Here is a 10,966-nt window from a genome sequence, read left to right on the forward strand (position 1 = left end):
GTCCTTCCTGACAGCCCGTGGATTACATTTTCTCCTTGATCACAATCCATTTGGCACTTCCCTGATGTCTGTTTCATGCTATTCTATAATTATCTTCCCCCAACGAGATTATAAATTCCTTGAGAGCAGGGACCACATCTTCTCAAATGCAACCGGCGTTTATACAACACCTAATGATGTGCAAGGCACAGACATGGGCAAGAGCCAGGAGCTGCCTTCGAGGAGCCTGGCCTGGCTCGCTCTCCCTCTGGAACAACCAGTACCGACTGCCGTGAGCGTCTGTGTCTCGGAGCCTCTGGGGAAAGCAGCCCTGGTGGCTCCACGAGCCAGGCCACAACCGGAAAGGACGACAAATGCCCCCGCTCTGTTCTCAGCCCAGCGCCGACCCACCCAGGGGCGGGTATGTGATCACAGGGTCAAGAATGGATCCTCGGCCCTGCCGGGAAACCAACACAGGCAACTGAAGATGCCTAGCCCTGCCTTTAAGGCCCCTAGAAACCCACCCATCATGACCATGGCAGGACGGGAGCCAGAAGGGGTAGTCTGAGCCATCTTCCCAGAGGAGAGGACTGTTTCCATAAATAGGGAAGGCACTCCAGGCAGGAGGAACAGCCCACACAAAGGCCTGGAGGTGGAACCTTCTGGATTTTGACTGGAAACGAGAATAGCTGACCTGGGGTCTTTGCGGGTAACTGGCCTAGGAGGCGTGAAGCTGAAAAACCTCTGCAATGTGGGGCAGCTGCCTATCATCAATCCGCCGTAAGGCCAAGCACGCCCACTGGAGCTCCCTCTAGTGGTTGTCATCAAGACCCTTCCTGGAGCTTCTCGCAGCGGCCCACACTTCCCTGCGCCAAACTCACTCTGGGGTTACCAGTCCTACCAGCAGCTCCGACCACGAGAAGGCTCTCCAAGAGCAGAGAGAGTGTGTTCCTGGAGTCATACAGACGTGGCAGTGGCAGTGTGACTCGGGAGAAATGGGTTCACCTCTCTGAGCCTGGGTCCTCACTTGTACAGAGAGGATAAAAAGATCAACTCCACAGACTCAGTATGAGAAATAAAGGAGGAAATGCCTGGCAGATGGTCAGGGGCTCAGGAACAGTGCTACAATGATGAGGGTGAGTCTGCTGTCTGTGGGTACTACCACACCTGCCCCCCAACCACAGTGCCCAGGGCCATGGGGAGGGGGCACCTTTGCACTAAGGCATGTCCCCACTGGCCTAAACTGGGTCCTTCCGCTTCCCAGATGGCCTTGGCCTCAGGGTCCCACCATGGTGGGCGGCAGCGGACAGCCCCCTCTCCCTGTGATGGGAGGGAACACGGATGGACGGCCCCAGCCCAGGGGACCAGCCTTACATACTCACATCATCAACCTTTGGCTCAGTCACAGGGACCCACTTGTAGATTCGCAGGGATGTGTCACCCACAGTCACCCACTTCTTCTCCCTGTGGAGAACGAGGAAGAGCCTGTTACCAGAGGGCTTCTGGGGTAGGACTGTGCTCACCCCTCATGGCACCACAGGTCACACTCCCTTGCAGCAGCTGTGACACATGGCTGCTCCGCATGGAGTTAAGAGAATGAGCTCTGGGTCACACAGACGAGGGCTTGATCCCAGCTCTACCGCTCACTAGCTGGGGGCTCCTGGGCAAGTCGCCTCACCGGTCTAAGCCTCAGTTTCCCCATATGTTAGACCACATAGGATCATCAATCGCTCCGGGCTGCCATGAGGATTACAAGAGACAAGGCATGGCAGACACTTCCCGTGCCTGGAAGCAACTAAGGAACTGCTTGGTAAGACGGGGGGAAGAGAGGGGCTGCCATTAGCGTGATTCCTTGGGATGAAGGGAATCAAGCCCCGGGTCCCTCCAGCTTTCGCCCCACAGAGCCAGTGAACTGGGCAGCAGAGAGGGCTTCAGGCCAGTGGGGGTGGGTAGGGGTCTTCACCAAGGGTACCCAGTGCCTCCCCAGCCCTCCTGGCAATGCCTCTGAGGTTGGGGGAGGGGAAGCAGGACCAGACAGCATGGGTCACCACCCTGTGCTCTTCCCAGCAAACGCCATTTGGAGCAGCCAGGGAGAGCAGGGGCACACCTGGATGCCCAGTGGCCTTGACCCTAAGGGCGGTCCCCAGGCATTGATACCAAGGGACTGTGACAGGGAAGCACAGTCTGGCCGAGAGGATGCTCGGAGACCCGACAGCTCAGTTCTGAGATGGGCATGCATTTCAGAGTCTCAGCTCCTGACACCCACGTCTGCACGGCTGCCCCCAGCCCTCCCCCGGCCACACTGCAAACTCCTGAGGGACAGCGTCCAGGGCCCCCCAGCTGCTAGAGGCAGGTCTACAGGTGAGGAGAAATCACAAGCCATGAGAAGGAAAAAGGGTGACTGGTTTTCATTAAGTATTGTAATTACCCCCCCGTCTGCCCCCCGCTCCGCTCCAAGCCATCCTCCCTCCTCCTAGATCATTGCTGCAGCCTCCACTCCTCCCTGACCTCCCGCAGACCACAAGTCAGGTCATCTCACTGCCTGCCCCTAACACTGGGAGTGACAGCCACAGGCTACACACCAGAGGACACTGAGGCTCAGGGAGAACTCCCTAGAAGGAAAGCTGCGATTCCAACCCAGGCAGTTTGGGCTCTGCAGTCCACGGTGCCTGCACCAGGCTCTGCCATCTGAGAAGTGGGAGGTCAGGAAGGACATGCTCGATGAGGAAACTAGCTGATTCAAGGACCCACAACAGGATGTTGGGAAGGGACACACACCTGGGACAGGTGGCCCAGCCACCAGGAGCCCTCAACAATTTTAGTGACAAGGGTTCCACCAGAACCGAGAATTACATGTGGCATGAACACCTGTTTGTGAGCCACTGGGCACCTTGTCCAGCCTCCCCACCCAGACCTCACCTCAGGTCCTCCCCACTGTGGGTGGGTGGCCCTCACGTGCTGCTGGGACACGTTACAGCCACCTGCACCCCTTTACCATAGGGGGTTCTGGGTGCCCGAGCGCACTCAAAACCAGCTAAAACCACGGACACCTCCTCTCCCCAAACTGCACCTGCTCAGGTCCTACACACTCCCTGCCAGAGGAAGCTGGGGTCTGGCTTTTACTTATTCTTTTGGGACCATTTCTAGTGCCTTCTACGTGCTAAGCACTGTACACACCGGGTCTAATCCTCCCATAACCTTGTGTAGCAGGAATTGTGACCTCCCCTGTCTGACAGATAAAGAAACTGAGGCCTGGGGAGGTGATGTCATTCTCCCCAGAGCCGTTATTCAAACCCTCCAGGCCACACTGCTTTTTGGAGCAGCCCCTCCTGCCCCATCCCTGCCCCTTTTAGCCCAGGAAGAATTAAGTAAAGGCAGGTATCCAAGCCACGCCCACCCATCCTCTATCTCCAGGAGGCAGGATGGACCAGCTGCAAGCCCAGTCTTTCCCCATCTCCAGTTTGAATAATCGGAAGGTATGTGGAAGGGACAGGGGCTTTCTAAGGAACAAGCTTGGTGACAAGGCAACAATCATAATAGCCATTGTGTGCCAAGGGCTTCCTTCAGGCCAAGTGCTTTATTTACATGCCCTGTCTCCCGAAGATTGCCAACAGGCCCAGAGAGGTTATACCACTAGTTCACAGTCACACAGCTAGGCAATGGCAGAACCAGGATTGGTCACAGGCTCTGACCCCAGAGCCCACCTTCTGCTATTCTGCTTCCTGTGAAAAACTAAGAAATCATTCCACAAAGCACATCGGTAACAAGCTGGACCAAGAAGCACAAATTGCTAGAATCCCACGCAGAAGGCCAGGGGCACTCAGTACTCCCAAGTCCTCAACTGGCTTCCTCGACCTGGGCCCCAGTGGGTCAGCAATTCATGGTTTGATTGTGTTAAAAAAAAAAAAAAGTAACTGACTTGCAATACACAGGACACCTCTCAGGGCAGAAAGTGTGCCAGATCCGGGCTTTGTAGGCACACGAGCCAAGACGAAGGTTTGAAGTTGCAGGTGCTTCCCAGAGGTTACAAGCCTGCAGGCTGTGAGCTGAATGCAGCAGGTTCTCGTGCTCCCTGTGTCCCAGCTGGGGATCCCCTGGCCTAGGTCCCCAACTCCCCCCAGAGATTAGAAACTGTTCTTCAGTTGCATTTCTAGGCGTGGACATTCAGGGGACTACAGGACAGAGGGAAGAACCTCAAGAGCTTGACCTCAGGACTGGACCTCGGGACTGCCGTTCAGCCAGAAGCCGCCCAGGGAGAGGCAAGGCCTGGACCTCAGGTCTAAGTCCCTGAGCCAGCATCAGGAGGACGGGACAGGACTTCACAGACATGTTGAGTGAGCTCCCATGTCTCATCAGGCCAGCGGCATGGCAGCACCTCGGGAAATGACACATGGGCTCAGCTGGGAGTTCCCACTACCGCCCCCAAACCCATCACCCAGAAGGCACTGACCCCCATGAGGGTATTAAGCTGAACTTATTACCTTATATCTGGGTGGCAAATAAGTAGCCAACAGGCATGTTTTGTCCGGCCTGCATGGCACTTTAAAAAATTTTAGTCACTTGCCAAACTTTAAGAAAAAAGAAAAAAAGTCACACTCTGCATAGAAATCCAGATTCCTGGATACTCTCAAAAACAGGATCTGGCCACGGGGGGCCCACACCCCCTGAGGAGCAGTGGCTCTCTCCAGATGGGGCTCTGTGGCTCGCTCAGACGTCCCAGCTCTCACCACGTATAGGCACTGGCCTGAATTCACCACGACCACCAGGCTGCACGCCAACCCTGCCATGAAGACGTCCCTGGGTGCACCCTGAGCCCTCCTGTCCTGCTGGCCACTGGTAACCAGCCGGGCTGAAGCACCTCTCTCTTCTCCATCAGACTTAGCCTCCCGGACAAAAAAAACAAAGGAGGTCCCAGCTGTAGGAACAGAGCCCCAAACACTCTTCCCCAGCACAGGCTCCTATATAAACCATAAGCACCCATCCCAGATTCTCCAAGCCAAGGCCAATTTCTACTGTTCTCCTGGGTCCAGGTCCATGGCTAGCCATGGAGACCATCTTGGGGTTACCCACCATCCAAGGGGACCCTGCTGACTCCCTCGAAGAGGGCTCTGAATCCCTCACTTTGCATTCACTTCCCAGGGCTAATCCTTGACACCTTAGGGACTGGCTATAGCTGGCCTCATTCTAACTAGGCCCAGGCCCACCAAACCTACTGTGTGCCTCGTAGGAGGCACCCCTGGAGGTAGTGAGGTGAGGCCCTAGGCACAAACCTCCGTCTCCCCCAGGGACAGGTGGGAAGTCCTCAGGGAACAGGCCTCTCTCTGTCTTCACAAGGTGCTGAGGGACCCTTCAGACCAAGGGCCCAAGGGTCCCCAGCCTAAGCTGACTTCCTGGCTCAAGCCTTTGCCTAGTGCCCAAGGATGCCCCCTCTCCTGCTGTCCGCTGCCCACACTGGGCCTACTGACCCTGGCCCAGTTTCCCAAAAAGAGGTCCACCATTTTGTTCTGCCTTCAGCCATCTCCTGGCTGCCTCACACTCAACCAGGCTGCCTTGCTGAGCCACCAGACAGAAAGGAGAGGAGAAAGGGCTGCTAGCTACAGATGGGGTGGCCACAGCTGGCTGCCAGCTTTTTCCAGGGGTAGGGGAAGGGTAGGGCTGGCAGAGGGGGAATTTTTAGGGGTCCCAGGGGCTGAGGTGAAACACCACCCTAAGCTTACAGGCTGAATGGTACGCCAGACACTTCCATTCTCCTCTGGCTAAAATACAGGATGCTGAAATAAATTTGAATTTCAGATAAACAATGCATAATATTTTAGTATAAGTATGTCCCAACTATGGCATGGGACATACTTACGCTATAAAACAATTTTTAAAAGATTATTTTGTTATTTATCTGAAATTCAAATTCAACTGGGTGTCCTATAATTTTATTTGCTAAATCTGGTAACCCAGTGTCCCAGACAGTGGTGAAATGCATGGTTGGTGGCCACGCAGTTAATAAACAACCCAGAACCTCCAGGTCTGACTGGAAGACGCATTCTAAAGGCACAATGAAGGGGAGATTTGGCTTCTTGGGGCTGGAGAAACCCAGGCAATAAGGTGAAGTCTTTTTTGCTTAGAAGGGGCCAGAAAAAAAGAAAAAAATCAGCAAAATGCAAGTTTCTCTGAAGCCTACCTTACAATAAGGACGACAGTTAATGACACCTCCTGTGTGCAGGGCTAAGTGCTCTTGGGGACACGATCTTGCTCCAGGAGGGACAAAGCTGCACAGGACCGACCCCCCTTGCTGCCACGGTCAGAGAAGTTCCATGGTTTGCCAAGGTCACAGCAAGGGAGAGAACTGGAAGCCCAGCCATGACATCCCAAAGCATGAGGTCTTTAGAGGACATGACAGGTTTCCTAAAACACAAGGGAGGGAGAGGGGCGCTCTCCTCTCCTCCCCTCCCGGCAAACACAGGCCTGGTGGGCAGTGGGTTCAGCAGCGCTGAAGGCCTCCAGGCTGGCTGCTCTGGGGCCAGGCAGGGTGGAAAACCCCACAGCTCCATCTGCCCTCCTTGCAGAGCAGCTGGTGGGCCCGCCCTACAGGAGCAGCTGTCAGGGTGCAGGAGCCTCTGCCAGGCTGGGAACCTGGGGCAGAAGGCCCCACCACGCCTCCTGGAACAGAGAAAGGCAGCTTGCCCCCAGCCCGCTTCTCACCTACAGGCCGGGGACAGAAGGGACTCAGGCACAGACACCAGTTCTTTCTTTGCACAGGCGCTAAGGCAGGGGACAACTCCAGCCTTCCCTCTAGGGATCCCGCAGGAGAGGGGGTTGTGAGCTTGTTTTCCTGTGTGTGTTTTGGCCTGCAGCTGTTTCTGCCATTTTTAAATGGCTCCAGTCGGGCACTGGGTGCCCTGCAAGCCAGGGGAGCTCCCACGGCTCCGAAGACTTGCATCTCAACTTTGGAAGGCCTCCCCTTCTCACGGTTCTGAAAATTCTTTGTCCCATTGGAGCCAAACCCAGCCCTCGGCCGGGCATCCGGCCATCTGCAGACAGCCCTTTCCATAGGAGGCCCGGGAGCACGTGGACTTTATTGATTTTCCTCTCGCCTTTTTTGTTGGGTTTGACTCAGAAAGGACAGCTAACTTGTGACACGGTTAGACTGGAGGCTCGCCCCCAGTGGTTTTTAGAGACCAAGGCGTTACTCAAGAATTGACACCCCTACACAGAAACGTACCCGTTAAGGGGCCGGCCCAGTTTTTAGGCTCTAAATAAAGGGTCAGGACGAACCCGCGGGCGCTGACACTCGAGAGCGTCGCGGCTGCTCCCTCTCTCCCCGACCCTGGAGAAGCCGTGGGAAAAAAATAATAAAGTTGAAATCGGGGAGCTGGGAGTTTTCAACAAGTCTGCCCCAACCCGGCGATGTGCTCGCGCCTGGGGCCTGGCCCCCGGGCCGACCCGGCGCCCGACCCCGCCGAGGCCGCGCGAACGCTCAGTCGTGCTAATGACAAGGCCACGCGGGGCAGACCCCAACCGAGCCGGAGCCACGCGCGGCCGGCCTCGGGCCCACTGCCCCCGGGCCGAGAACAAAAACAACGGCTCTCTCCGCCAACAAACACGAGCTGCGGGTCTGGGGAAGGCAGACGCGGCCCAGGACCGGTTTTTGGCCAAAAATGCTCGCTCGCCCGAGCCCCCGCGTCCCCGCGCGCGGCGCCCGGCAGAGCGGGGTGGAGGGTGCCCGGCGCCCCGGGCCCGCGGCCGCCGCCGGCGCTTCCTCCCCGCGCTCGCCCCCATCTTTCTTCCTCGCCGAGAGCCCTCGCTCCAGGCAGCCCAAAGCGCTAAATTTAAACGGCTCGCGCTCTGCAAACTCCGCAGACTCGAGGGCGCCGGGCCTGGGAGGCGGGGAGCGAGCGAGCGGGCGAGCCAGCGCGGAGGGAGGGAGGGAGCGAGGGAGGCCGGCGCGGGCAAGGGCGCGGGGGCCGGCGCTGCGCCGCCCGGGGCGCGCGGGGAGGAGACGGCGACGGCGGCGGCCCGCTCGGTGCCTGCACAATGGAGCTCGCGCTCTCCCCTCCGCCGCCGGCATCACGGCCCCGGCGCGCGGGAAGCCGCTTTCATGTGACTTGCACAAAACGAAATGGCTTCTGGGGCCGGCCCCGAGCCCCCCTCCCGGGAGGCGCGCGCCGCGGCGGGGACTGCCCGCCATCCACCGCCCGGCCCGGGGCGCCCGCCGCCTGCAGGCTCCGCCGCCGCCGCGCCAGGTGGGCGACAGGCGCGAGCGCACCTGGGCAGCGGCCGCGGCCCCCGCCTGGCGCAGGTGACCGGGCTCGCGCGCCGCCCGCCCTCTCCAACTCCCGGGCCCGGGGCGGCCCGGGGCGCTGCGCCCCGCCGGCTTTTTGTATCGGGGCTCGGGGTTCGGGGCGGCCGCGGCGCCGGCGAGGGAGCGAGCGAGGAGGCGCCTCCGCTTACCATTTGCGCACTTTCTCGATAGCCGCCATGACCCTCTTGATATCATCTTTGGCGCGGCTCCTGGTCTCGGCTCGAACCGACCTGCCCGACATGGTTCTGGCGGGGAGAGAGAGGCTGGGGAGCGCGCCCGCCGGGTCCTGCTCGCGCTCCGCGGCGGCCACACTCGCGCCCGCCCGCTCACTCACTCACACACACAGACACTCACACACACACACTCACACACACATACACACACAAAGCCTGGTGCCGCCGCGCGCCCGGGGCCCAGTGCGCAAGCGCCGGGCGGCAGCTGCACCGAGCAGGGGGAGCAGCGCCGCCGCGGCCGCCAGCAGTGCGGCCTCCGGGCGCCGCCGCCGCCGGGCAGTCCGCGAGTCTCCTCGCCGCCCGGGGAGGCGCCGCGACCCCGGCCCCGGGGAGGCGGCGAGGGGCGGCCGCCGACCCCCTGCTCCGGGCCCGCGGAGGGGGAGGCGGGCGGGCGGGCGGACGTGCGCGCAGACACTCTCTCGGAGGCCGCAGGTGCCGTGGGGTCCCCCGGGGAGGGCGGGCCCGCGGGGCGGCCGGCCGTGGAGGGGGCGCATGCCGCGGGAGCCGGCTCGGCTGCCCGGCCGCTGGCCGGGGTTGGTGGCGGCGGGTGCAATAATGCAAGTTTCCTGTGGGGCTGCTGACTTCTCAGAGTTGCAAGCGGCGATTCGGGACGCGAGGTGCTCTTGGAAAGAGTTGAGAGACGCGGATCCCTGCTGGCCCGATGCCCTGTTCAAATAGGCGAGCTAGGATGTCGCTCCCCTTTCCTTCGTCCTTTAGGAAAACTCGGGCCGGAGGAAAGGTGCGCGGGTGAGGCGGACCACGAGAGACATTCGACCTTGCTCGTTCGGAAGCTTTTGGCGCAGGAAAAGCTCAGTGATCATGAGCGTTTCAGCAGGGGCTCTTCCCTCCCCCCCCCCCTCCCCGGAGACAAGTTGCCCTCACCATAAATGAGGTGAGGGGCCCACGTCGGGGTTTGTGTCAGAGACCCACGGCTTAAATTTAAGCCGTTTCTGACTGAAGTCCCAGGCTCAGACCAGGTGCTGCCACCGCGCAATGACCCCAGCGGGTAAAATGGACCGGCCCGTCTACAAGGGGGACTTGTGAGGTTTCTTCTTCCCCATCTTGCCTCAGGACAGTTCCGGAAGGAATCGACTACTGCTGTCAGGATAACGCAGGTGCCGTATCTTCGTGTTGGCTGCAGCTAAACAGATTTGAGCAGAACTTATGCTGTGATTTCCCCAGATGGATGCAGGGGAAAGCCCAGTGCTTTGGAGATAAACTAGCCCAACACCCGTCATTTTACGCGTGGGGAAACTGAGTCCCGGGGAAGTTCAAGGTCACAGCCATAGGCTAGATCTCTGAATCCCACTCATTCTAGAACCAAGCAGTTTCCCCTGAGGTTTTAGTTTTGGGGAAAAGAGCTACTGGGGAAATGGAGTACCTAATGTGAAAAATGAAGACAAGAACGCTTACCTCAAAGAATCATTCTAAGGGTTATATGGGAAAATATATAACAGCAGGTCATAAAACAGAGGTCTCACACTGTCGGCCCTTTGACTGTATCTGGCCAGCAGCTATTTGCTTAGGGCCACACAGAACTTTTTAAAATATATATTTGAATTTACAATAGGAAGATATATCAAAAATCCAAATATCGACCAATGAATGGATAAATATGTATCTACACAATGGAATATTATTCAGCCATTAAAAAGGAGTGGAGTACAGACACATATCACAACATGGATGAACTCTGAAAACATGCTAAGTGAAAGAAGCAATCACAAAAGGACAAATATTGTATGATTCCACTTACATGAGATATCTAGACCAGGCAAACCCATAGAGACAGAAAACATTGGTGGTCGCCAGGGACAGAGGAGAGGGGATGGTGGAGTGACTGTTAACGGGTATGGGGTTTCCTTTTGAGGTGATGAAAAGATTCTGGAAGTAGATAATGGTGATGGTTGCACAATGTTGCAAATATACTTAATGCCACTGAATTATACACTTTAAAATGGTTACAAGGGTCAATTTTCTGTTATGTGTATTTTGCCACAATAAAAAGAAATCTGAATATCCAGCTTCTCTAGAAAGAGCAGAAGGTCTGCAAACTGGGCCCCCAGAGCCACACGGCAACAATCAGCTGGAGTGGAGGAGCCCGGTGCCCCTCAGACAGAGCTCCCCAGGTCGCCATGTGTCACTCAGTCACTTTACTCCTTTGTGTTACCTGATGGCCCCTGAAGGTATTTGCGGGTTTGATCTCTGATTAAAGTGTAAAACTTTCTACAAATATTCTTTGTAAATCTAGTACGTCACTTTTGATAGTTTCCTGTCCCCTGTAGATATTTTTTAACTTCTTACTTTCAACAAAGCACAACGGTGTTAAAGTCTGTGTCTGATAGTCCAATATCTGAGGTTTCCAAGGGTCTGTTTTGCTGGTTCTTGCTCATGGTGTTCTGTTTCCTTGTGATCTGCTGGTTTTCTTTGACCATTCTGGACGTTGTATCTTCAAATG

At 57.3% G+C, this 10,966-nt stretch overlaps 1 protein-coding gene across 8 annotated transcripts in view; it reads right to left on the bottom strand.

Annotated features, from left to right (window-relative positions):
* Nucleotides 1–10,698, bottom strand: part of BCL7A (BAF chromatin remodeling complex subunit BCL7A) — a 30,930-nt gene extending 20,232 nt beyond the window's left edge. For 4 of the 8 annotated variants that reach the window (XM_046641340.1, XM_046641338.1, XM_046641336.1 and 1 more), the window contains exons 1-5: nucleotides 8,425–10,698; nucleotides 7,196–7,300; nucleotides 6,155–6,633; nucleotides 4,187–4,862; nucleotides 1,362–1,443 (exon numbers count right to left, since the gene is read on the bottom strand). In XM_046641340.1, coding sequence (XP_046497296.1) covers nucleotides 1,362–1,443; nucleotides 4,187–4,371 — 267 coding nt within the window. In that variant the 5' untranslated portion in view covers nucleotides 4,372–4,862; nucleotides 6,155–6,633; nucleotides 7,196–7,300; nucleotides 8,425–10,698. The remainder of the gene's footprint in view (nucleotides 1–1,361; nucleotides 1,444–4,186; nucleotides 4,863–6,154; nucleotides 6,634–7,195; nucleotides 7,301–8,424) is intronic. The other 4 variants (XM_046641335.1, XM_046641337.1, XM_046641341.1 and 1 more) reach the window with 4 other exon arrangements.
* Between the last annotated feature and the right edge of the window lie 268 nt (nucleotides 10,699–10,966).

Source organism: Equus quagga, chromosome 15, assembly GCF_021613505.1.
Source record: "Equus quagga isolate Etosha38 chromosome 15, UCLA_HA_Equagga_1.0, whole genome shotgun sequence".
In the NCBI taxonomy this organism is placed as follows: Eukaryota; Metazoa; Chordata; class Mammalia; order Perissodactyla; family Equidae; genus Equus; species Equus quagga.